Genomic DNA, 26,393 nt, shown 5'->3' on the forward strand with positions numbered 1-26,393 from the left:
TCTGTAATACAAAATCACTTGCCATTTGGGATTTTTAAATAGCTTTAAGTATCAAGATGACTTTGGCTGCAGGTAGCCAAACCCCAGCTGACCAAACCAGTAATACAGGAGGAAGTCCAGAGGAAGGATGGGCTTCAGGTGTGCTTGATCCAGGGGCTCAGCAATGTCATTGAAGAGTCAGATAATTTCCATCTGTCTCCTCTGCTTTCCACAGTGTTGGCTTCCTCTTCAGGCTGGCTCCTCAGGCCAGAATAGGAAGTTGAGGTTAGTAGTGTGAGGATTTTGAGGAATGTATCTGATGATAATTCACAGATTAGTAAGAATGTGATATTAGTGAGCTCCTATTCAAGGCTTGAGTATGGTCAGTATAGAAGGTATTATTTGGCTGTATACTCATTTCTGTACTTTATCAGTCCCTCATAGATGAGTGATAGAAGTCGTTGAGGCAGTGGTGTTAATTCAAATCCATTCTAATTTTTAGAAAAAAACCACAGGATGACTTCATGCATTTGTTACAAATTATTTAATATGTATGTACCATGTGCCAGCTGTGATAGTTACTGGATGATTCAGAAATGAATGAAATAGGGTACCTGTTCTCAAAGACTCTTTATAGTTCAGTAGAGAGAAATGAACATGTAAACAAGGAACTTTAGGTAAAGACTCTGACAAACAGTGTGTATAGGACACGAGAGGCATAGAAGAGGGCTTATTAGTCAGGCCTTTCTTAGCAGAGGGGAGTTGTCAGCAGGGAATTTTTATAGAAGATAACTAGAGGTTGAGGCACAAAAGATATTGAGGATAAGGACAGTTTGGGAGCCCTTAAGGCAGAGAAGCTGAAAAATTCAAGTGATATGAGCCCACATGCTAAGTAGGAATATACAGTAGTAGTCCTCTCTTAAACAGACTTATCATCCTCTTGCCACTTGGATTTATGGCAAATTGGGAACCTGGTTAGAATAATCTTTCTAAAAAGAAAATCTTACCATGTTAAGATTCATGGAAATATTTCTCCATGGCCCCCTTGGAAGGATCGTTTAACTTGATTGTGGGGGGAGGTAGTGGGCCTGGACAAACAGGCTTGGGTGTCCCGATAGCGTGGAGCATGACTGAGCACACGCGGAGGAATAGATGGGTGGCCTCATGTTGGAGGCGGTAGTACATAAGCGTGGAGTGTGTCAGTGGCCAGGTGAAAGCGCATATTCTGAGACTTGAACAAAGAAAGCCATGGGGACAGAAGGGACCAGAGAAGATCGAGTGACCTTAAAGAAGGCATGAGAACACACTGGACACTGAAAGAAGTGCTGTGCAGTTTACATTGATATGTTGTTCAGAAATAATGTGGTTTTCAAATTTTTCTTTACTTAGAATTTTTTGGTGTCATATGACTTAAACCTGGCGATTATTTATGAGAATCTGTGTAGTTTGTGGTAGATTATTAATTTCTGAAGAGGAAATGTTTATGGATTGATTTCTTTGATTTTTTTTTCATGTGGACATTATGAACTTTAAGTTTCATTAGGTTTAGTTTTATGAGCTGTCTAATGAAAAATGAAGTTACACATAATTTCTGAGCAAAATCTCAAAATTATAGTAAAAATATCAGTCTTATAACTAAATAAATGGATTAAACATAAATCAAATAGGAGATGAATATGTTTTATTAATGCTCTTTTCCTTTAGGAACATGTCTTCTGGGTGGTGTCTTTAAACACACTGTTCATTCTTGTTTTTGGTAAGTGGCGTTTATGCTTTCATTTATGGTATTACGGTAGGAGTTTAGTTTTCTAGGAGTCTTGTTACAGGCTTTGTTTTGTTTTTAAACTTAGGAATATATGAAACAGTTTTAGACAGTCATCTGGTATAGGAAGACCCCAGGTATACAGTTACTTTCTTTCCTAAGCAACATTGACTACGGTTATTTACCAACTTTGCTTCTGTTGCGCACTTCTGTCTCTCTTTGTAGAAGCCAATTTTAGACTGACTTGAGAATATATAATATTCCACATCTGGAATTAATTTCGTGCTGATTATCTGTGTGTTCTTCCCTATGGCAGAAGATCTTGTTTTCATCTGTTAAAATCCTGACCAAGGCCTTACCAGAGACCTTGGCTTGGGATCTGTCGCAGAGATGGATATAGGCTTGAGGAAAGTGTAATTCCCCTCAGAACCAGATTCCAGCAAAGTTTACTTCCAAACACTTTAACAACTGTAGCTATGCGGATTCTGTGACAACACTAAGAGTCCCTCCCATTGGGAGTCATGAGAGTAAGGAAGGCAGGGTTGAGTTGTAGCTGACAGGTTTTCCTGCTTTGGGGAAAGGTAAGGGAAACAGTTGAGTAAACCAAGGTTTTAGAATTCAGTTCCTCAAGGTGTAGTCTGACAGAATTGGGTTATTGTTAGACTGTACTATTGGTGTCTCATAGAGAGACCTCAGGCTGCAGATCTCTGTATAGGGAATATCTTTGAGAAATTCCTTCCTTAGTGCATATGAATTACTCCTAAGAAGGAGGAATATTTTCCAAGTTTCTTCCACTAAATTCCAAGTTATTTGCTCTGTGTTAGGGACTAGAAAGCAGTGTTTTCATCAGGAAACAGTTGTCTTCAATAGGAAGCCATATGGTCAAAGAAGACACTGAATAAATAGATCAAGGATGAGACAAAAAAATTGTTTTCTGACTATTATCTATAAAAGAGCAAAAGAAATTTATCTGTATCTTGTTGAAACACAATATCTTTTAAAAGTTCCATTCATTCTTAATTTTTAGTAGATATTTAAGATGGTGCAAATTAACAGGAAGCCCATTCTTTGTTGTTTTCCCTTGCATATGGGGGTGAAAATGTGTCTGCAGATTATTCTGCATTTGTTTCTCATTATGTAAAATAATTGCTATATAGAGTGTGAAACTCTTGATCTTGACCAAATTTTCTTTGAGAGGAAAATATGATCTATATAGACTTTAGTCTTTGTTCTTGCAAGAAAAGCTTAGTGCTAAATTAATGTTTAAAGGAATAAGTCACCTTTAAAGCATGAATTATAGAAATAAGAACTCTTGTTTATATAAAGCAAATCTCAACTAAGTAAATTTTTTTAATCCAACTTCCTAAGCTTATACTATGAAAAAAATTTTTCTTGTCATAGTATGCACAATATACTTAGGATCTTTTGACATGAAACAAGAAGTTTTCCTCTTTTTAGGAAAACTTCCTCTTTTTTTTAGGAATATGCTTTTCCTTTTAGATGAACATAGTCATTGGGATTAAGCAACACTCATGTTTCTTTCCTACTTGGGTTGCTTTACTACAGTTTCCACTGGCATTCTTGGACCTTTGTGGTCATGTATTATGCTTTGCAGAAATAAAACCTTACAGTGCTGCTGTCTCAGTAGAAGGGAACAATCCTAAGAAACTGATCTTAATTTCAGGGTACCTATCTAGTAGTTTCTGTGTAATGGGATAGAAATTGATTGTTAAAATTGGTGCTTTAGGTTAATATTTATATATATAGAGTTGAAATTTGAAAGTTTGCCTTTCCCAAGGGCCTGCTTGAGTCGTCCTCAGAGTTGGGTGTGAGAATAAAATAGGAAAAATTCTGCATATAGTTATTTCGCACACTTTAAAATTTGCCTGTGCTTCATAATACACATAATATATTAATAAAATAGTATATGTGTATAATTTATAAAGAAATTCAAGTGTATTGGGAATACCTGTTAAAAAAAATGTCTACTTATGAATACTTGGTCAAAAAGGTTTGGCAGCCAGATCCCTGTAGATTCAGTCTGACTTTTGTCTTTATGATTGAGTCTCCCTCTCCCCTTTCCTAATAATCTATACTGTTCTGTTATTTTTGCCATAAAAAAGGTAATTAAATTTTATTAACTGAGAATGAATTACAGTTATATTAACATGGAAAGAAAGACTTGAGGAAAAGAGACTATCAAAATTCTTAATATGAAAATTTTAAGGCTGTTTTCTTTTAAACATCTTTATTGGAATATAATTGGTTTACATTGTTGTGTTAGTTTCTGCTTTATAACAAAGTGAATCAGTTCTACATATACATATATCCCCATATCTCCTCCCTCTTGCATCTCCCTCTCACCCTCCCTATCCCACCCCTCTAGGTGGACACAAAGCACCGAGCTGATCTCCCTGTGCTATGTGGCTGCTTCCCACTAGCTGTTTTACATTTGGTAGTGTATATATGTCCATGCTACTCTCTCACTTCATCCCAGCTTACCCTTCTCCCTCCCCGTGTCCTCAAGTCTATTCTCTACATCTGCGTCTTTATTCCTGTCTTAAGGCTATTTTCTTATTTAACCAGAATATCATGACACTTTACAAAATTACCAGAATTTAATACTACCTAATAATAGATCATATTAAAAATTCTAGATTGTCTCCTTAAATATCATTTTATAGTTGCTTTGTTTGAATGAGAATTCAAATAAGGTCTACCTGTTACCTTTTTTTTCAGTTTTGGACAAAAAAAAATTCATTAAATTGCACTAAAGTTCATCTGTTTTTAAAACAGAGCTGAGAATAGTCAAGGACATTTTGAAAGAAGTATATTGAGGGAGGTTTACCTTACCCAGATATTGAAATTGTTTTAAACCTACAGTAATTAAAAAAATTTTTTTTATTGTTTTACAATTTTTAAAGGTTACTTTCCATTTACAGTTACTACAAAATATTGGCTGTATTCCCCTTGTTGTACAGTAGTACATCCTTGAGCCTATCTTACACCTGGTAGTTTACTGTTACTTTTGGTTGTTAAATCTTAAGTTTTTCTGATCTAGAATATTTTTTATTTGCTCCCCTCATCTACTCCTACCCTATTTTGCCATTGATTTGTTGATGACACTAGGTCAGCTGTCTTCTACGTGTCTCACTTTCTACTTTCTTCCGATGACTTCCTGTTGATTCTGTTACCTTGTTCCTTTGTCTCCATATTTCTTTTAAACTGGAAGTTAAATCTGAGGCCTGATTAGATTCAGGTTCAGTACTTCTGGGACAGAATTTTCACTGGTCATGCTTTGCCTATTATTATGACATATCAGGAGGTACATGATGTCTGGTTATCCACCTTTGTCTGTGGTTCAGGTGATAGTATCTTGAAGCCTCTATTGTTAGGTTTCATTTTTCCCTTTAAACATCAGAAAGTAATCTGTGGGAGGTGGTATTTTAGTATTATGCAAATATCTAGTGTTCCATCAGCATTTTACCGAATATGTTTATTATCCATTGATACTTGCCTGAATTAATTTATTTTTATTAGGCATTACAAAATGGTGATTTTCAAATTCTGTCATTTTTATGCATTTATTGGCTAGCTTTTCTGTAAAGAAGAGCTTGATCTTATCAGCTAGAACTATTTAGTTAACCTGAATTTGTTTGTTTGGAAGAAGCAGGACAGATGTGCAGTTTTTTTCCTTAAATTATTAGTTTTCAGGATAAGGAATTGATGTTCTAACAACTTTCCTTAGTGATAAAAGTGTTTTCTGTTATGTTGCTTTTTTCCTTTTGTGGTTTTTGTTTTTCCCTTTTTTGAGTATTATGAACTCATGAATTTGTATGTATTCAGTGTGTTTTCATCAGTTTTTTTGTTTGTTTGTTTTTTGGTTGCTCATATCTTCTTCACTGTATGTATTCAGTGTGTTTACATCAGTTTTGGGGGTTTTTTGTGGTTTTTTTTTGGATGCTCATATCCTCTTCTCTTCCCACAGGCCTGTGAGACTGTTTTCACAATAGTTCTTGTGTCCTTTCACCATGAGTTTATTAGGAGCTTGGTAACTTTTTTGTTCTCTGGTTGTAGAGAATGTCACAGACAGTACTTTTTTTTTTTTTTTTTTTTTTTAGCGGTACGCGGGCCTCTCACTGCTGCGGCCTCTCCTGTTGCGGAGCACAGGCTCCGGACGTGCAGGCTCAGCGGCCATGGCTCACGGGCCCAGCCGCTCCGCGGCATGTGGGATCCCCCCGGACCGGGGCACGAACCCACGTCCCCTGCATTGTCAGGCGGACTCCCAACCACTGCGCCACCAGGGAAGCCCGACAGTACATTTTTGGTTCTGAGATCTTCCATTTCTCCAAGAAGCCTTTGTTCCTTTTAGTGGGGTTGGTACTAGGAGTGTTCGTTGTTTTGATTTTGAAGTTTTCATTGAGTTTTCCCCCCCTTTTAGCATTTTGCCCGTACCACATTGGCCACTTCTCCCTTGTTGGTTTGGGATTTGAAGAACACGTGAGTATGATACTTTTGCAAACTTAATTTTATTAATTACCCCAAATTTGATATATGTTGACTAAGTAATAATATTGTAAAGAGTTACTTCATTTCTCAGTCTGCCTTATACAAAGGAATAGTTATCCAGCACCATCTCGTTCACCTCTTCTAAGCCAGAAGTGGCCTAAGACGTAGTAGGACATGTTGCCAGCTGTGGAAGATGTTCTCTAAGCCCCATGATGCACTGTCTTCCTTCCCGTTGGGCAGGCCAGAGACATACTGTGGGAAAGTTTTCTTACAGACTGATTTTTGACCTGCTCTGTTAGCCTATGTGCTCCTTTCTCTCTTTTCCCTAGTTGCCCCATAGTGAATTCAGAAAGGTAATGATATATTAATTTTTTAAAATGTTGATCTGTGTTGGAATGATGAACTGTGGTGTTTTCTAAAGAAATTTGCTTTAATTTTGACATTTTATTGCGGGTTTTCAGAATTAGATAAATATTTGGATGGACAACTACTACTATTTTGGGGGGTCCCCAGAAATATTTAGTCTTTTAAGAAAAGCTGACATAGCTGGAATATTCTGGTCAATTTGTATATGTGAATCCTGAGAGATCACATTCTGAAGTTTCTGAAGTGGCAAAGAGACATGTTCTGATATTTAATAGAGATCTCCAAATTCTCACTAGTTAAATGCAAGAACTTGGAAAGTTCAGATAAAATGCTTTGATAAATTTTGACTTTATAAACTATCATCACTTGCTACCTGAAATTCAGGAAGCAAAAGGTGATGGTATCTTGGGCAGTATATGTCACTACCCAAACTCTTAACTCTTTGTAAGTTGATAATGAAACAGATTTGGCGAGCAAGGGAAACTGAAGCATTGTGGTTAGGAGATAGGGTGGCTAAGATGTACCTTGGCCAGAGGATGGCTTGGACTCTGCTGCTCTTTTCAGCGCTCAGCCTTTAGCAGGTCCGCTTCAGAATGGACTGAAGTGCAGATGGTTACAGCTTTTTTCTTATTTTTGTAAAATTTAATTCACTCTACTCTTATTATTTTGTCTGCTTGAGTAAAGTGTTATTCTTTCATTTTACCTCATCTTTTCGTAATAAATAGCAGTCCATGGGAGAATCTGGTTTGCAGAGGTGTCATCCAGAGGGGATTTTGTAGTTGTTTTTTAGTTACAAATTCCTGAGATAGTTCACATTTAGTCTACTTGGATTGTTTAATAAACATTGTTAAACTGGGGTGTAGGCCATGTGGTGAAATTACATTTTGTTTATTTATTTTCTTATTTCTAGGTCCAAGCATCCCATTTTGAAGGCCTAATCACGACCATAGTTGGGTATATACTTCTAGCAATAACACTGATAATTTGTCATGTATCCTTTAATGAACCAGCTTAGTGTTCAGTAATGTTATTGTGCTTACCCAGGGGTGGTTCTTATTAATGACAAAACTATTTCTCTCTTCTTGTCCTTTTAGTAGAAGTTGTAGGTATTTGTAGTGAGGATGAGAGCAGAAAAAATATGGAATAAATTCTGTCAAATAATATTAACTGTTACCTAAATAGTTACCTGATCCTTTTTTTAATTAAAAAAAAATTTTTATTGAAGTATAGTTGATTTACAGTGTGTTCATTTCTGCTGTACAGCAGAGTGATTCAGTTATACATATGTATACATTCTTTTTTTAAATATTCTTTTCCATTATGATTTATCATAGGATATTGAATATGTTTCTCTGTGCTATATACAGTAGGACCTTGTTGGTTTTCTGTATCTTTCTTTAAATGTTCAGGTTTTCCTTGACTACATGCTGTAGGGCTTGGCAACTCTTGTTAAATTTCATAGGTCTCGTCGCTTGCTGGGAGTCTGCTATATTGTTGTGAAGGTAATTCCTGTTATAACTTAAGACTGGAAATGATTTCTCCCATTTGAGTGATGTTGATGACCTTTGTTTTTACTTAAGGTCTCTTTGCTAGTGGTGGTAGAAATTGGAGTGTTCCCTCTCATTTGTGGCTGGTGGCTGGATATTTGTTCCCTGGTGAGTTTATTATTCATTGTCATACAATCTAATAATTTAAAGGCTTTTTAAAAAGTGGTCTTTAGGGTGTGTTCCTTTAATGTAAAGTCAATATTTGATAATAGTTTGTTTTTTTCTGAGAATGTATCATTGTAGAGTCTTAATGTTGCTAATTTTTCCTGAGTACCTGATTTTTGTGAGGCTCTGTGCACATTTCTGATGTTAGAGTATTTTGACTGGAACCTTCCTGATAACCAGTGGAGAGTTCTCTTCCTCGTTTAACTCTTTTGAGTTTTATGAAGATGCCAAGATGTTGTGTATAAAACGAGTAATTCGAGGGAGGTCCTGGTGGTCTATTGGTTAGGACTGGGTGCTTTCACTGCTGTGGCCTGAGTTCAGTCCTTGGTTGGGGAACTCCCGCAGGCAGCACCATGCGGTGCAAAAAAAAAAAAAACCGAAAAAGAGTAATCTGAAAAGAAGACTGCCTTTGTAGTAATTAATTCAACCTAACCATTTGTTTTAACTAGTGTTTAGTCTTGATTAAAATCTTTAATGACTGTCAGTGATCATCAGTTTTTTCTTTTCTTTTTTAATTAATTTATTTTTGGCTGCATTGGGTCTTCGTTGCTGCACGTGGGCTTTCTCTAGTTGCAGAGAGCAGTGCTACTCTTGGTTGTGGTGCGTGGGCTTCTTATTGCGGTGGCTTCTCTTGTTGCGCAGCACAAGAGGGTGGGCTTCAGTAGTTGTGGCACGTGGGCTCAGTAGTTGCAGAGCGCAGTCTCCGTCCATAGTTGTGGCGCACGGGTTTAGTTACTCCGTGGTATGTGGGATCTTCCCGGACCAGGGATTGAACCCATGTCCCCTGCATTGGCAGGCGGATTCTTAACCACTGTGCCACCAGGGAAGTCCACTTTTTTACTTTTCAAAAAAAAATTAAATGTAGAAAAGCTGCCTTTGGTTCTGAAATAACATTTTCTTCCATACCTTACTATTAAAACTTGTCATGTCGTGCCCCGGTCCAGGAAAATCCCACATGCCGAGGAACGGCTGGGCCCGTGAGCCATGGCCGCTGAGCCTGCGCGTCCAGAGCCTATGCTTCGCAACGGGAGGCCACAACAGTGAGAGGCCCACGTACCGCAAAAAAAAAAAAAAAAAAAAACTTGTCATGAATTCATACATGTAACCAAGAAAGGAAAGTATTACGTTAACCAGAAATGGTTCTTTCACAATAGCAATATTGGTAAAGTTCTTATTCACCAACTGGTTTATCAGTATTGCCTTTGTAAAATTTCTGAAGTGTCATATACGTCTTTGAAATGGTATCCAACCTATATCATTTGTATTTCTGTGATACGATGAAATGGCTTTAAGAGAACTGTAATTCTAGAAACATCAGAACCTACATGCATAGTGATTCATTCACTTCCTAGAATATGAAGATATTAATTCAGCAGATGTAAGCAGTACAAATCTCTCTCACGTGTACTGTTTTGATTTAGGAAATGTTTGATGCTACTCTGAAAGATCGAGAACTGAGCTTTCAGTCGGCTCCAGGTACTACCATGTTTCTGCATTGGCTGGTGGGAATGGTATATGTGTTCTACTTTGCCTCCTTCATTCTGTTACTGAGAGAGGTAAGTTCTACAGGGAAGTTCCAACACTGTACATTTACGAAAAGGACTTTTGCCTTAACCATAAGTCATACCTTAAAGGCTATGATGGTTTCCTAGCTAAATCATTTTCTCTGTTATTTTATTCTAAGAGGGAACAGCTAATAGCCTAGTTTGGCTCAGTTGCTTTAAACTGTTTTTTAGTAATTTGTCTCAAAAATTGACAAGTTTTATTATTTCTGTCTAATTAGTTTTGAGTTTGAAAGATGAATAGACTGAGGGATAAAAATTAAATTAAAACACTTGTTTTACTTGGTATTTTAACCATCCTCAAATACATATTCTTGGAACTTTATGTGATGTGAGCCTGTCTTGGACTTCATCCAGGGACATTTAATGCTGGAAATACCCAAAGGGTATGGTATTGCAGGATCAAATATGTAAAGTGGTCTTGAAGCAGATACCTTAAGTAGAATTATAGTGAGGGTCCTTTATGATTCTGGTTCACTCACCAGATGGGTACTTTTACTAATCCTGTTTTCAGAATACAGTCCTTACTGATTTGGGGGCAGTGAAAATAGGGTCAGTATTTGACTAGTATACATCTCATGCTTAGTCATCTGCTACAAAATGAAGTATAAAACTTGAGTAATTCTGATAAGTGTACTTTCCTCTGTGCATTCTTTCCCCAAATAGTACTGCATGCTCACTCTGTGCCAGACACTGTGATGTATGCTGGGGTAATAGTGAGAAACAGAGACACAGTCTCCACTCTCCTTGATTTTTGCATCCTGGGAAGGGATACAGCCATGGAACAAGTCAGCTTACTCCATTGAGAGTGCTGATGGAGATATGCAGGGCCCAAAGGAGCAGGCTGACGACTAATCCAGTGTGAATGGAACACAGAAGCACAAAGGCTTAATGCAGTTCTTGGTTACTTTGCTCTTTGAGAGATTTGAGGAGTTGGGGATGAACCTGGGGGCCAGAATATTCTCCTGAATCATATAGTATAAGTTCAGTAAATTCTGTTTGCAAACAAAGCTTGTATCCTTGTTTTGAAATTAGTGATTGAGACTACATTAATAATGTGTTTTTTAAATTGTTATTATACCTGACCTTTAAATTGCGTTGTTCAGTGATTAAGTATTTTATACTGAATTTTTTCATTTTATCAATGTGGTGGTTTTTTGTTGATACAGAATCCTAGTATTTTAGAGTTAGATTGAACCTTAAAGCTCACATATCATAACCCCTTTGTTTGGAAGGTGGAGAAATAGAATTTGGGCAGATGAGATGCTTTTTATACAGGGTAGCCCAGTGAGTGTGAGCCACCCAGAACTAATCCCCAGACCCATTCATTGCCCATCGCCCATAGCCTTTAGGGTTGATGATTCCTACTGAGCAAGGGGAAAAGATGTAGATGGTAAAATGAAGATACTGAGAAACTGAAGGTTTTTTAATTAATGTAACTCTTTTTGGGAAGTGTGAGACTGAAATCACATCTTCCGTTTAGGACACTTATAAATTGTAACCTAATCCTTTCCAGATTATACAATATAGTGATAATTTTTATAAAAATACTTATTTTTCGAGACTTCCCTGGCGGTCCAGTGGTTAAGACTCTGTGCCGCCACTGCAGGAGGCATAGGTTCTATCCCTGATGAGGGAACTAAGATCCCTCTTGCCACGTGGCGAGGCCAAAAAACCAAACAAACAAAACTTATTTTTCATCTTGGAGATCTAGATTTCTTGACAAATTGTACTTAAATTTTTCCACTGAATGATTAAAAGCATCAAAGGACATCAAACACAGGATAGTTTTAATAAAGATTCTGATTTAGAAACTTCTTTTCCCAGGAAAACTATATGAATTTTCTAGGGCCCATTTTATAAGATGCCAAAATAATTTTAAGAGCTTATTTCTCTATTAATGTTTTAGCTCATATACAGAGCCTAAAGACATTGCTAAGTATTTATAGCATTTAAAATATATTTGCAGGTACTTCGACCTGGTGTCTTATGGTTTCTAAGGAATTTGAATGATCCAGATTTTAATCCAGTACAAGAAATGATTCACTTGCCTATTTATAGGCATCTCCGAAGATTTATTTTGTCAGTGGTAAGCATGCTTTCTTTTGTTTTTGAAGTAAAATGGGCTACCCTTTAGATTTTTTTTTTTTTTTGGTCAGGAGGACTGGTAGAGTAGATTGAATTAAGTTTATCTAAGCCTGTGGAAGTTGCTTATCAAATAGCTGTTTTATTGGTTACTTCGATAAAAATAAAATGTAAGTAAACAAAAATGCCTTTTGGTTCTTTAGTAGTATAATTGATTGCCAAATTATGGGTCTCTGAATTACTTTTAATTTGCATTGAAGCAATGGAGACTTGTTAATAGCTTCTAAATTAAACTCTTAACAGAAGCAACTCAAAGTTTCTTCCTTGCCTCGAAGAAGAAATTACCTAGTTAAATCTAAGTTTTTCCAAGATAAAATTCTAAAAGCAATGATGTGTGTTCTTTGGAAACTTTTGTAGCCATTAGTATGGGTCATGTCTTATTGTTACAGGTGGTTTATTAAGATGCAGGCAATTTTGATCCTTCATTATGAGTTTCTAGCTCTCTTTTCACATACCATGCAGTGATTATCCTTTGTGGCTCCTGTTTGAGCCTTCGTGTCCTAGAGAGAGAGAGGAGCAGCTGTCCCAGGTATGCAGTCTCCACATAGAGTGAGCCAAGTATAGTGTGCTGAATGAGAACACTCAGTGGCCTGGGCGCGTATAGACTTGGATGGTGTGTTGGATGTGTACGTTCAGAAGTCTGCCTGTCTCTCAGATTCACAGTGATTACAGTGGTCCCCTGCCCTTTTTCTTGCTGCAGATTGTCTTTGGCTCCATTGTACTCCTGATGCTTTGGCTACCTATACGGATAATTAAGAGTCTGCTGCCTAATTTTCTTCCGTACAATGTCATGCTCTATAGGTAAGTTGTTGAAATTCAGAAGCTTTACTAATTTAACTCTGGTAGGGATTTGATATTCAGAGTACACTTATTTAAAACATTCATTTCTTACAGATATTAGAAATCATCTGATAACTAAATTTTGCCATGTTCTAAATCACATGTTAGTTTAGCAGTTACATGTTCCAAAGAAGGACTGACTTTTCTGCAAATGAAGTGTGCATTTGATTAGCATTGAAATGTTTAACATTCCTAATGAGAGATACCTAGTAGCATCATCTTTGTATGAAAAGCACATCATAAGTAATGTAGCCATAGATATACATTTAATTGTAGATTAAAATAGGCTGTATGGCTTATAAATGGAAAATCTTTTTTTGATTTAAAGACTTAAGTAACCTGGAAACCTAGTCTCCACCATTCCTCCTATAATCCCTTTTTCAGTGATTTGCCTCATCCCTTCTGTCACCTAAATATGCCAGGCAAATTGGATTTCTTCCTCAAATTTACTTGTAATTAGTCTTTAAATCTTGTCAGTTCTAATTCTTTTTACAGTCTCTTATCTAATTCAATGTGATTTACCACTTAATACCTTAGTTTAGGCCTTCCTGTTTTTTTCCCATTTATAATCCATCCTTAACATACCTGCCTCTTCCTCCATAACTTACACGATAATATCTGGGTCATTTAGAATGACATCCAAGGCTCGGCATCTCACACTGCCTTTCGAGCATCTTGTCCAGCATTGTCTGACTTGAATTCTCCTTTCCAGCCACGCTCAGCCTCCATTGAGTCTCCCCATAAATGCCTAGCTGCTCCTGGTCTTTCCCTCTCTGTTTGGAATGACCTTCTTCCCCATGTTTGCCTGGCATGCTTCTGCTGTCTTTTCATCAAAATCCAAATCGAGGTTTTATTCTGAGTTTTTCCCTACCTAGAGAAAGTCGGTTCTCCCTCCTTATGTATTTGGGTCGTCACAGTGAGAACCAGGAAGCACGGTTTCTGGCTTTATATATTGTTGGCGTAGACCCATTTTTTGGTAGTTCTTTATACCTAGAATTTTAGCTAAGTTTTTGTAACAGCGTTTAGTCTGTTCTTCCATTCAGCAAAATTGAGGGCCCATTATATAACAGGTTCTTTTCTATGTACAAGGGATGTAACAGTGAACAAAACAGAATAAAGAAAAATCTGTGCCCTTGTGGAGCTTATATTTCACTTGGGGAGACAGCCAATAAAATAGATAAAATACATAATATGTCAAAGGGTCGTAAGTGCTATGGGAAAAAACGAAGCAAGGACGTGACTAGTGAGGACCTGAGGAGGTGACAGGTGAGGAAGGCCCTGAAGGAGGAGGGGATGAGGGAGGGAGCCATGTGAACCCCTGAAGGCAGAATGTCCTTGCAGGGGAGGCGGGCACATGCAGTGGCCTGAGGTCTGTTTGAGGAGCAGCAGGGAGACCAGTTTGGCTGCAGTAAAAGGAGGAGAAAAGTAGTTGGCTGTGAGGTCAGAGAGGTCATGGAAAGCCAGGTCCTAGAGAGCCTTGTAAGCCATTGTAAGTAAGCATTTTGGCTTTAACTTGAGTGATTTGGGGGCTTCTTGGAAAGGTTGAGCAGAAGAGTGGTCTGACAGAGGTTTCACAGGAATCACTCTGGAGGCTGTGACAAGAGCCAGGGTTGGGATGGCCAGGGCCAGAGCAGGAGGGCAGCTAGGGGTAATGCCATGATCCCCGTGGGAGGCGACGGTGGCTGAGAGGGAGGAAGTGGCAGTGGAGTCATGAGAAGTGGTTAGATTCAGGGTATCAGGGTACAGTCAGTAGGATTCTCTGGCTTGTTTGAATGTTGGGTGAAGAAAGGCAGTCAGGGATCTAAGTATCTGTCCTGAGCACCTGGAAGGATGGAGTTGCCATTTACTAGGATGAGGAAGATTGCGGAAGAGCAGGATTTAAGGGGAAGAGTGGGAACTTGATATTGAACATGATCAACTTAAGATGTCTCATGTGTACTGTGAAACGTTGAGTTGGCACTTTGGATGTATAAGTTAGGAATTAGGGAAGATGTCTGAGCAGTATATAGAAATTTACAGAAAGGTGCTATTCAAAGTCACAGGAGGTCGCATTCAGCGTGTCTTGGAAAGGTGTTCATGGAGAAAGTGTTCTAAGGAGCAGTGAGCGACCAGTTGTGTAATACGCTACTAAGCCGGCACATGAGGTGAGGACCAAGACCTGACCGCCACTTTAACAACACGAAGGTCATTGCAACCCTTGTCGGGAGCAGTTTTTGGTTGAGGGATGTTCCTTGTTCTTCAAGGAAGAATGGATATGAGGTGATAAAGACAGTGAGTTCATTTGACTCTTCAAGGAGTTTTGCTGTCATTCCATTAAATGTCTAATATGATACAGTTATAAGGGAAAATCGAATTCACATTGTAAAATATGGCTTTTCGTAACTCTCAGTGATGCTCCAGTGAGTGAACTGTCCCTTGAGCTGCTTCTGCTTCAAGTTGTCTTACCAGCGTTACTTGAACAGGGACACACGCGGCAGTGGCTGAAGGGACTGGTGCGAGCGTGGACTGTTACTGCTGGATACTTGCTGTAAGTATAGGCAGGTGACTCGTACGTGTGTCATTTGTGTCAGTTTAATAACCTTTCTGAAAAAGTATGCCCCACTCAGGAAAAGTTAGTTTTAATAAGAGACAATTTAGTGTTATCTGCAGGTGTATTGTTTAAAGCTTATTAAAGTTTTAAATTTTCTTATTTTCCTAATCATTGTGTATCCTTTTATGGAGAAATGTGTACATGTTTTTACCCTCTCACAGAGGGTTGCTGCTGGCCCAGGTTCTTTCATTTCATTACACAGGGTAAAAATAAAATACTTTTCAGTGCATTAAAAACAAACCAAGTTACCCTTATTTTAGAAGTCCTAACCTGATAAGTGAGTTAGCTCTTCTCAGATTTGGTTTCTTAGTCATTTAGTCAGCATGATGCATTTATGTGTTTTCAAGCTTCATATATTATATACTTATTTAGAAGTTTAATCTCGGTAGTTTAAACATTTTTTCAGAAAATATGTGGCATCCTGTAGATACCTTAATGTGAAATATAGGCATACTTTCTTTTATTGTGCTTCACAGATACTGTATTTTTTACAAATTGAAGGTTTGTGGCAACCTTGTATTGTCAGATAATTGTTAGCATTTTTTAGCAATAAAGTATTTTTAAATTAAGACATATACATTGTTTTTAAAGACATAATGCTACTGCACACTTAATAGATGACAGTATAGTATAAACATAACTTTTGTATGCGCTCGGAAACCACAAAACTTGATTGCAATGCAATACTTGCTTTATTGCAGTGGTCTGCAGCTAGACCCACAGTATCTCCAATGAATGCCTATATGCATTTGGTTGTATTTGAACATTTATCCTTGTCTAACAGCTCAGTGCCCTACCGTGAGCCCCCTCCTTCCCCCCATCTCATTTGTGCCTTAACTGATTTGTGGCTTGATGTTTTAGTTGAGCTGCGTGTCACAGCAGACACAGTAGTCATCTACAGAGAAAAAAAGAAGTTGATAGTTTTTTCCCTAAAATTCTTCACATAGAGTATCTTGGGCATTGCACTTTTTTTTTTTTTTTTTTTTCAGTTACTGATTCTTCTCAGATACTGGCTGAAGAAAACATAAAATAGATTGAATGGGTATTTTGTATGTTAATTTATGTTTGGGAAGGTCTAATTTAAAGCACGCAGCAACATTTAGAGCTGATTGAGATAATAGCAGTGCTGTGCATAGATTCTACTCATACATTTTCTCCCCTAAGTAATAATTATCAAGAAAGTAAATCTCGCGTCTCGCGTCTTCTGTTTATTCTGATCTGAGGTGAGCATTTTCACTGATGCAATTTTTACACAGGGATCTTCATTCCTATTTGTTGGGAGACCAGGAAGAAAATGAGAACAGTGCAAACCAACAAGCTAACAATAACCAGCACGCTCGAAATAACAACGCCCTCCCCGTGGTGGGGGAGGGCCTGCATGCAGCCCACCAAGCCATCCTCCAGCAGGGCGGGCCTGTTGGCTTCCAGCCTTACCGCCGGCCCCCGCATTTCCCACTCAGGGTAGGTGCTGCCCCGACTTAGCAGGGATTGAGCTTTCCAGCTTCTGTTGAGGAGTTTTTCTGCTGTTATCGGCGCTGTTAGTATATGGTCCTCTGTGTAGACGCAGCTTGCAGTCTTCCTGACAAGAACCCACATTTCAGGCCTCTCATTCTGCAACACATAATATATGTAAATGTCGGATAAGCTGATGGAATTTTAGATGTAAGCCGTGGAGTTGGGAGTCCATGTGCTGTTGGTCCCTGCTGTTGGAAAGGAACAAGATAGAAGACCCTAGATCAAATAAGAAGTTGCCATTCCTGATTCATTTCACCTGTGTGTCAGGAACTGGAGGGGGTATTTTAGTGTTTTCCTCTCTTTAATCCTTGTAGTATTAATCCCAATGCTGCAAGGTATGAGTAGTAACCTCTTGTTTACATCTGATAAAAGTGAAGACCAGATTGGTTAAGGAAGTACTTGGCTCAGCAAGACTTACCCCCAAACTCCACCAAAACTGTTCCTGTCAAGGGTCCCTAGTGACCTTCATGGGGTTAGATTCAATGGCCAGGTGTTAGTCCTCACGTCACCTGCTATATTAGTAGCATGTCATATGATTGCTCACTTCTTGCTCCGCAAAACACTTTTTTGAAAGTTGTTCAGGAAGCTTCGTGGAGGAGTTGATACCTTTAAGTCTTTAAAGTTTGGGGTCAGGCAGATTAAAAAATGGGAAGTGGGAAGGGCATTCCAGCCCTGTGTCAGGACAAGAGGCAGGTTAGCCATGGTAGGTATGGAACCTGCAGGGAGGTGAATGTGTGGAGTAGGGGGTGGGAGGTGCAGGCGAGCTGCAAGAGCTGGGGAGGGAGCTCTCAGAGTTGGGGGTGGAGCTGTGAGACTTGAGGCTTTCGGATTGACAAAAGGTATTTTCTAAGCAGAAGGTACTTCTGGCCTAGATTAGAGAGAGAATCACTAAGGGATTTCTCTGGCAGCGAAAGCTGACCAAGGCTCCAGCCCCCTCTCGGAGTGTTATCATCATCAGTGCTTTCCAGTCTTCCTGCTGGAGCTCTGCCCTTTGGGCTTGGTCAGTCAGGTCAAGGCAAGCAGCACCCTCTCTTTCTGTCCAGGGTAGCCACTTCCCTCTTGTCTCGGTGTATTTCCTTTTTATCTGCACTTCTCAGTAGCTGAGAGCCACCAGCTATAGCTACAACGGCTGTTTACTTTTAAACTTAATTAAAAATAAATACAGTTTGTAAATATGTGGTGTGATGGATGTGTTAATTACCTTGATGGTGGGAATCCCTTCACGGTGTATACATATATCAAATCACATTGAACACTTTAAATATATTACAGTTTTATTTGTCATTTATACCTCAATGAAACTGAAAAAAGAAAAGAAGGTACATTTCTTGTAGACAACACACACACTCAAAGTAAATAGAATTTAAAATTCCTTTACTCATTCATGGTGACCCCATGTCAAGTGCTTAATGGCCACCTGTGCCAGTGGTTCCTGTGTCGGGCAGTGCAGGAGTAGACATGTCCATTATCACAGAAAGTTCTAATTGGATAGCACTGTTAGGGAATAAGCTTTCCTTTCATGAGAAGTTGTTTTTGAGAATTTGATAAAAATAAGCAAATATTGTTAGTTTTAATTAATAGTGAGGGAAAATTTAAGCTGATTATGTTTTTTTGTTTGTTTGTTTTGTTTTTTTTTGCGGTACGCGGGCCTCTCACTGTTGTGGCCTTTCCCGTTGCGGAGCACAGGCTCCGGACGCGCAGGCTCAGTGGCCATGGCTCACGGGCCCAGCCGCTCTGTGGCATGTGGGATCTTCCTGGACCGGGGCACGAACCCGTGTCCCCTGCATCGGCAGGCGGACTCTCAACCACTGTGCCACCAGGGAAGCCCTAAGCTGATTATGTTTTATTTTTGTGCTCTCTGATTCAGAATATATTGGTACTTGCTGATGTATCTGATTATATGAAAGTGGGCACAGTTTCCTTTCGGCCAAAATTATAGTTAATATTACCTAAAATGAAAATTTCCTTTTTATGTGAAATGGAAGGAATCCTGGAGATACAAATATAGGCAGATCGTTTTTACTGGGAGAATTGTGTTGATTCTTTGAGGAGTGTCATAAAATGCATTGAGCACAGATGAATTCTGTTTATGCACTGCTGTGTTTTGCCTTGCAGATATTTTTGTTGATTGTCTTCATGTGTATAACCTTACTGATCGCCAGCCTCATCTGCCTTACTCTACCAGGTATGAGGTTATCCTAGCTCTCCGCTAATGACATCATGAAAAGATGCTTTGTTTTAAAAGGGTATGTCTTGCTGACATGTGATCTTTCATCACATATAAACTTGAAGTAGTTATCCCTATTTTTATTGAATATGGGATACTGTTCTCTATAGGGCTCTACGTTTCGTTGGACTCATTTGTATCGGAGCAGAGGGGGACAGAGTCAGTATACAATTTATGATTAATTTTTGGAAGTAAAGTACTTGTGGTCACTCATTTTATATAGATATTTTCTTATTGCAGTATGGGTTCTCAAAAAGTCATCTGTTGTCTGGGATTTGCTTCAAAGCGTTCTGGGGGTGGGGAAGTAGGCAAAACTATAGAAGATGTTAAGATTGGCTGTGAATTGATAATTTTTGAAACTGGGTGATTGAGTACAAAGTATTTTATTATAGGATTTTCTCTGCTTGGGTATATGTTGAAATTTTTCATGAACTTTTTTTTATAAAAAATTTTTTAGCATTTTAAAATAAAAATGTATGCATTAAAAAAAGTCATCTGTGTGGCTTACGTCATTTTTTTCAAGCCAGTGTTTTGATGTTAATTATGTTTGCCTTCATTATGTAATTATCTTTCCAATCCACTGCATGCTATTGCTAGAGACCTTTATGAAGCCAGGCTATTTCCCTTTATCACCTGGTAATCATAAATACTAATCACTAAATTTCAGCTAAACAGGGTTTCTTCATCTAACAAGTAAGAAGCTGTCGATGAATATAGTAGTTTGTCATCTTCTGCAGAGGTCAGGGGTAGATGGGGGTGGAGTCCAAAGCCAGTGACAAAGTGTCAGAAACAACTTGCTGCCCCCCCCCGCCTCCTAGTTAGTGTTATAGCAAGCCAGAAGATTCTGAATCATACTGATATGTGTTAGCCACTTAAATAATCAAGTGAAGATAATTTTCAGGTCTTATCAAGCCTGTACATGTTATTGAGTTAGTGTCTTGATTATAGCACTAACTCAGTATAACTTTATAAATCAAATTTGTATTAAATACTTGAGTTTTCCCATGAGGGCTAAGGCTGGGGAAGAGCAGCTAGTTAATTTCAAGTGAGGTTTCTTAAAAAAAAAAGAATAGTTTCTAATTGGTAAGAGTTGTGATTCACCTTAAACTGGTAAAAATAAAGTTGTTTTGTTTTTCACTGTTTCTGCACAATGATTTTTGACCGTGAGAACTTTGCTCTTAAGTTCACTACTCAGACCTCAGCTGTTAAAAAGACAAAGTCTAGTTAACTATTGGGTGCAGTGTAGTAAACATTGTTGAGAAAACTCAGTTTCTGAACTTTGGACAGCTTTACATTTGTGATTTTTATGTTCCATTTTCATGTTTTTATCAGAAATATTAAAAAGTTAACAAAAGAAGGAAACCTAGTTTTAGTGCTTGAATTTGGCAATACAGGTACATTAATTTCATTAAAGATTGTTAAGTAAATATTTCCCTGTTAATCCAGTCCCACCATCTAGTGGAAGGAATGCAGTTATGTTTAATCATAGAAATGCTTTTGTCATAGTACACATTTAAGGTGGTGAGGATGCTGTTTTCCCCATAGGTTGCTTTCTTGTAGCTGCATTTTAGCTAATGTCAAGTTACTGCAAACTAGAAACTAGCCCTGACCTCTCAAAAACACTTTAGAACTATGTGAAGTATGGAATGAAAAGCAGCCTTTAAATTTTTTTTTTCTATTTTATTTTTGGCTGCATTGCGTCTTCATTGTTACGCACAGGCTTTTCTCTGGTTGTGGCGAGGGGGAGCTACTCTTCGTTGCAGTGCGCAGGCTTCTCATTGTGGTGGCCTCTCTTGTTGCAGAGCACGGGTTCCAGTAGTTGTGGCACATGGGCTCTAGAGCACAGGCTCAGTAGTTGTGGTGCATGGGCTTCGTTGCTCCATGGCATGTGGGATCTTCCCGGACCAGGGCTCGAACCTGTGTCCCCTGCATTGGCAGGCGGATTCCCAACCACTGCGCCACCAGGGAAGCCTTAAATTTTAAAAAACCAACCGAAAAAGAACAACAAAGAATCTTGGAGTAGAAATATGTATATATAGAATGCTAGACATTTTTACCGAATTATCAGTGGTATTTTTATATCTTTAACGTGCACGTGTGTTTGTTTCATGTAGATAAATACTTAACGTGTATTTGTCTTCAAAAAATGAGTTATCTTCATATCCAAGCTGTCTGTGAGATTGCAAAGAAGTGTGTAACGTTATTGGCACTGTGGCTTGTAAACCTGACTGTTGGGGTGGTTTAGCTTGACTGGAGGCAGTGTGGGTCCGCGGTCAAGAGCATGAGCTCTGTCCTGTAGACAGGAGTTCACATTCAGCCTCCGCCCTTGTGTGACCTTGCTTGGGCAAGGTTCTGTTGCTGAGCCTCGGTTTCTTAGTCTTCAGAGTGGAGGCCATTGCTGCTTGCAGGGTTGTTGGGAGGATTAATGAGAAAATGTATGGAACATGTTCAGCACAGCCACTAGCTCCTTTTAGACATTGAAAGGTAACAGGTAAGTACTGTATTAAGGAGAAAAAGACACTGGAAATGGGGTCTTCCTTTTTTCTCCAGCCTTATTAAGATAAGTAACCATGTAAAGAAAGTTACTATATAAATGATCTTGACTGATAGTTAGATTTTTGTGGGTACATTGTGGAGTTTATTTGTAATAACTCTTTGTGTGAGGCAGTCCCTTAGACAACTTTCACATGTTTCCTAATATTTAGAACTTAATTTTTTTCCTAAGAAAAACTAGTGTGGTATTCTTTGTTAATGTGCCCACTTCTGATTAAAATAAGCTTAGTTTTCTATCTTAATGAATGACCCAATTGAAAGAAAGTTACTCTAAATTATTTGTAATGTTCCTAAATGTTAAAAGTATTGACAACACAAATAATAGAAAGTAAATTTTCCATTTTTGGCCTGTTATGTGTATAATGATTTCATTTGATAATACAGACAATAAAAATAACACCCCCCCTCAAGTCGTTTCAGTCCCCAAAGAACAAGTAATTGGCCTGGCAAGTCAGAATGCATGTCACAGGAGAGCTCATCCCCAGTGACTTACTGTGCTCTGGTTGTATCTTAGTCAAATAATTACATTCTTTTGAATTTGGGGGGTTTTGTTTTTATTTTGTTTGTTTGCTTTTAACAAAGACACTGATATATCAAAATGTGATGTCTTTTTAATAATGACTTAAAATGACTGAAATTTTTGAAAATACTAGTAGTACAACATTGACATCAAGATTAGAGTTCTCTTTACATGACTACATGTCTAATATATCAGCTTTTCTATTTTCAGTATTCGCTGGCCGTTGGTTAATGTCATTTTGGACGGGGACTGCCAAAATCCATGAGCTCTACACAGCTGCTTGTGGTCTCTATGTTTGTTGGCTAACCATCAGGGCGGTGACAGTGCTGGTGGCATGGATGCCACAGGGACGCAGAGTGATCTTCCAGAAGGTTAAGGAGTGGTCCCTTATGGTAGGTTTTCCTAATACAGACTGATCTTGTCTGACAGGAGTAGTGAATATTTTTCCAGTAATTTCTTTTAATCTTTTCACTTTTGTTTCTTCACTGTGTTGATAGAGTCAAGAGAGTTGATTTTTTTTGAATTACAAAGAGTGTTCCTTTAAGACAGTAGTTTTCTGGTTCATTCTGAGAAATATAGTCAGATGTATTTGAGGGTTAAAAGAAAATCATGCTATTAAATGATCTGGTAAGGCCCTTGAGTAATAAGATATTCTGTAGAATTTAAAATCAATTTGTTTAAGTAGAAATTTCCTTTAATGATATTTTTTCTAAAATCTGATTGAAAAAAGATTTTTTAATACATAAAATCTTGACTTCAGGACTAAGTCAGTGTTTTTCACATAAATGGGAAATTGTGTGGTAATTTACTGATTGATCATAATGTTGGCTATGACTGGTAAATATGTTTAGGTCACTGCTTTATGCCTTTTCATTTGTATAATCAACTCTGGTTTTGTATCTGAATTTATGTCTTGATTTCACTGAAAGTTTAATAGCTGTTTAATATTAGTGTTGAAAGAAAAACATAGGAGATTCATTGTATATTAAGAATGGAGGGAGTTGATTGCTGTGTAATCCATGAGATGAGACACTTACCTATATTTAAAATACAGAAACTAGCTAGTACCACTTTTCATTTGATATTCTTCCATATCATGTTGCCATGTGAAGAAGTAGGTACTGCCTCAGTGCACACCATTTTTAATCTCTTGCTGTTGAAATGGATGTACTTACTGAGGCTACCTGAAGAAAAAGGGACATCAAGGCCACTTTAAAAATTGATTTCTTTGTCAGGATTTCATAGTGGCTCTTGCATGTTATCTCTTCTCTTTGTGTCTACTTTATTTTCATTTTGCCACTTTGTCCAAATTCTAGAGCTGTGTTAATAGAATAGCCCTGTGGCTAATGGCTACCATATTGCACAACACAGATACAGGACATTTCTGTCATCATAGTAAGTTCTGTTGGACTGTACTGTTCTCAGGGGAGCTAATTTGATCAACTTGGTAATTACCTTAACTGGGGTTATGCAGAGCCCTTCAACTATACCAGTCCATCTCAGGGGTCACAGGTCAGCCTGTGGGTGGACCACCACTGGATCAGGGGCCTGGGACAACCAGTAGCTTTTCATGGACAAACAAAAGCCTACTCCTGAGACTGAGATTGAGAAAAGCAGCAAAACCACCTGATTAATATATGTAATAAAATGAATTTCCTATAATTTTGTAGCAATAATGTATAGTAATTTCATGTTTTTGTTATAGCTTGAGTTTTTATAGTTACACATTCAGATTTCATTTAAACATGTAACATAAAATGTAAGTTGTTTAAGGTATATATTCGTTCTGTTAGGCATCAGGTCAAAGAAGAGTAAATTTCCACATGAGATAAAGAGCTTGGCTTAAAAGTCATGGAGTCTCTGATAACAAGGCTTTTCATTCCCTGATAGATAATGAAGACCGTGATAGTTGCAGTGCTGCTGGCTGGAGTCGTCCCGCTTCTTCTGGGGCTTCTGTTTGAGCTGGTTATTGTTGCCCCCCTGAGGGTTCCTTTGGATCAGACTCCTCTTTTTTACCCATGGCAGGTAAGTGTGTGTCTTTTGCTCATGATATTTCTTTATGTATTTGGAATCAGAAAAATTCTTAATTGTTTAAAGTGATTTTAAGCAGTTTGTTTAGGAAGATTCCTTAATTTTTTCTGTTGTAGGAACTCATAAAATCGATTAGATAATGCATTTTATCTTTGAAATATGCAGGTCATGCAGCACCTTTAAAATACCTTACTTTATAGGTTTAAAATGTCACTATAGGCTTCACCAGTGTTTAAAGATACAAGCTAACGTGTTGAACTTTTCACTTTTAGTTAGGGTGAGATATCTTGCTCCTTTTGGCTTTGAGACTCAAAGTAGTAACTTACCCTTTTGAAAAATTGCAGCATTTTTTCCCACAAAGTCACAGGCTTATTAAAAAGAGCATTCTGAGGGAACCTATGCAGGTCACAGCAAAGGCCTTAAAATGCTCACGGAAAAAGAAATTTAACTTTTCTGTCATACTTAGAGCCTGAAGTTAACGTCATAGACCTCAAGTTTTTAAGAGATGTTAGGGGAAAGAGCTAGGTATTGACTTCAGTCATTCAAAGGCTTTTCAGCCTTGTTTTAGAAATCTCCTTTTAGTAGATTATGATGAATTTTTCAGAAATGAAAATTGTCCTCTACTTTCCAGATGAAGAACCCCCATAAACTTCATCTAACAGCAAATATTTACTTGAATGCTTTAATGTACATCCAAACCCTGTACTGTATAACTGAGATGGAAATGAGGCTAATGCAGGAACTTCTCAGGGACCTTAAAGGCTGGTGGGAAAGATGGTTACTGTGCTGTGATTGGGGCAAGCACAAGAAGCGCAGCATCGTGTGGGAGAGGCATCTACCCAGCTTGGGGGCTTCAGGTGCGGTCTTCTGCAGTAGATAATGTCTAGGACAGCACGATAGAGTGCGGAGGAGTGGGTGAGAAAGGAAGAAGTGTATTCCAGGAGGGAGCGAGTGGGCAGACCTTGAAGTGAGACAGAGCATACGACATAAGGGACCTCCTCTCATCCGGTGTGCTCATAGATTAGAATCAGAGTGAAAGGGAGCAAGAAAGGGGAATCGTTAAGCGTATATGACGCCTTTCTGTAGGAGCTGCATTGCAGTGTAGTCTAATAGCATCAGTGATTGAAGTAAGGCTGTTTTTCACAGAATAATGCCAGCAATAAAGGTAGAAGAATTAACAATTAATTAGGAAAGTTACTGTTTTGCAATAATTAACAAAATAATTGATTCTAAGGATTGTCAATGGATTCTGAACCTATCAGGTGAAAGTCGATGGTTCTTTAGCTACTGTGCTGCAATAGCAAGTTACCTTGCAGCTCCAGCTTACTGGCATAAAACAACCATTTATTTTGTCCACAGAATCTGTGGATCAGATATTAAGACAGGGTATATTGGCTTGTGTCTGTTTCATGTTATCTGGAGTCTCATCTGGGAAGGCTCAGTGGCTGAGTGTGATCTGACAGCCTTATTAGCTGGCATCATTTGGAGACGTCATCACTCATGTGTGAGAGTTGGTGCTGGTTATTGGTTGCACCGTATCTGGGCTATTGGCTGGAGCCCCTGGATGTACTTGAGCTTTTTTACAGCTTGGTAGCCTCAAGGCACTTGGGCTTCTTACAAACAAGGCAGACCTGCATCACTTTTTATGACCTCTTCTCAGAAGTCCTGCAGCGTTGCTCTTCACTACATTCTGCTGGGTATGAGCAAGTCACAGGTTGGCCTGGATTTAAGGGAAGGGGATATATACCCCTACCACTCCACGGGAGAAGGATTTGCAGTCATGTTTTGATGCCACTACAGTGTAGAAGTGGCTGTTTGCATGGTGACAAAGTGTCACCTTACAGATTACTTGCTACCTCAGAGGGAAACACAACTTTATAGGGGAGGGGTCAGGCGGATGCTACCGTAACCCAAGAGATCACTGCAGATGTGGCAAACAGATGGTATACGCCTCCTGAGGTTGTGCAGTACACGGCACTGAAAACGAGCAAAACAGCCCCTGGGGTCCAGGAGCTAGGCCTCCTGCTGAATGTGAACAATTGACAGAACATCAGCATCACACAAGGCCACTCCGTGACCATG

The 26,393-nt window shown here is 38.5% G+C and overlaps 1 protein-coding gene across 4 annotated transcripts in view; it reads left to right on the plus strand.

Annotated features, from left to right (window-relative positions):
- MARCHF6 (membrane associated ring-CH-type finger 6) overlaps positions 1 to 26,393 on the plus strand; it is a 72,747-nt gene that overhangs the window by 36,564 nt on the left and 9,790 nt on the right. For 2 of the 4 annotated variants that reach the window (XM_089908675.1, XM_089908676.1), the window contains 14 exons: positions 1,684 to 1,735; positions 6,183 to 6,241; positions 6,580 to 6,603; positions 7,527 to 7,607; positions 8,050 to 8,118; positions 8,197 to 8,271; positions 9,750 to 9,884; positions 11,860 to 11,979; positions 12,736 to 12,836; positions 15,265 to 15,402; positions 16,722 to 16,926; positions 19,096 to 19,165; positions 22,491 to 22,672; positions 24,171 to 24,305. In XM_089908675.1, coding sequence (XP_089764801.1) covers positions 1,684 to 1,735; positions 6,183 to 6,241; positions 6,580 to 6,603; positions 7,527 to 7,607; positions 8,050 to 8,118; positions 8,197 to 8,271; positions 9,750 to 9,884; positions 11,860 to 11,979; positions 12,736 to 12,836; positions 15,265 to 15,402; positions 16,722 to 16,926; positions 19,096 to 19,165; positions 22,491 to 22,672; positions 24,171 to 24,305 — 1,446 coding nt within the window. The remainder of the gene's footprint in view (positions 1 to 1,683; positions 1,736 to 6,182; positions 6,242 to 6,579; positions 6,604 to 7,526; positions 7,608 to 8,049; positions 8,119 to 8,196; positions 8,272 to 9,749; positions 9,885 to 11,859; positions 11,980 to 12,735; positions 12,837 to 15,264; positions 15,403 to 16,721; positions 16,927 to 19,095; positions 19,166 to 22,490; positions 22,673 to 24,170; positions 24,306 to 26,393) is intronic. The other 2 variants (XM_022581377.3, XM_089908677.1) reach the window with 2 other exon arrangements.

Source organism: Delphinapterus leucas, chromosome 3 (genome assembly GCF_059928025.1).
Source record: "Delphinapterus leucas isolate spDelLeu-1000000601 "Yukka" chromosome 3, BTC_Dleu_Yukka2, whole genome shotgun sequence".
In the NCBI taxonomy this organism is placed as follows: Eukaryota; Metazoa; Chordata; class Mammalia; order Artiodactyla; family Monodontidae; genus Delphinapterus; species Delphinapterus leucas.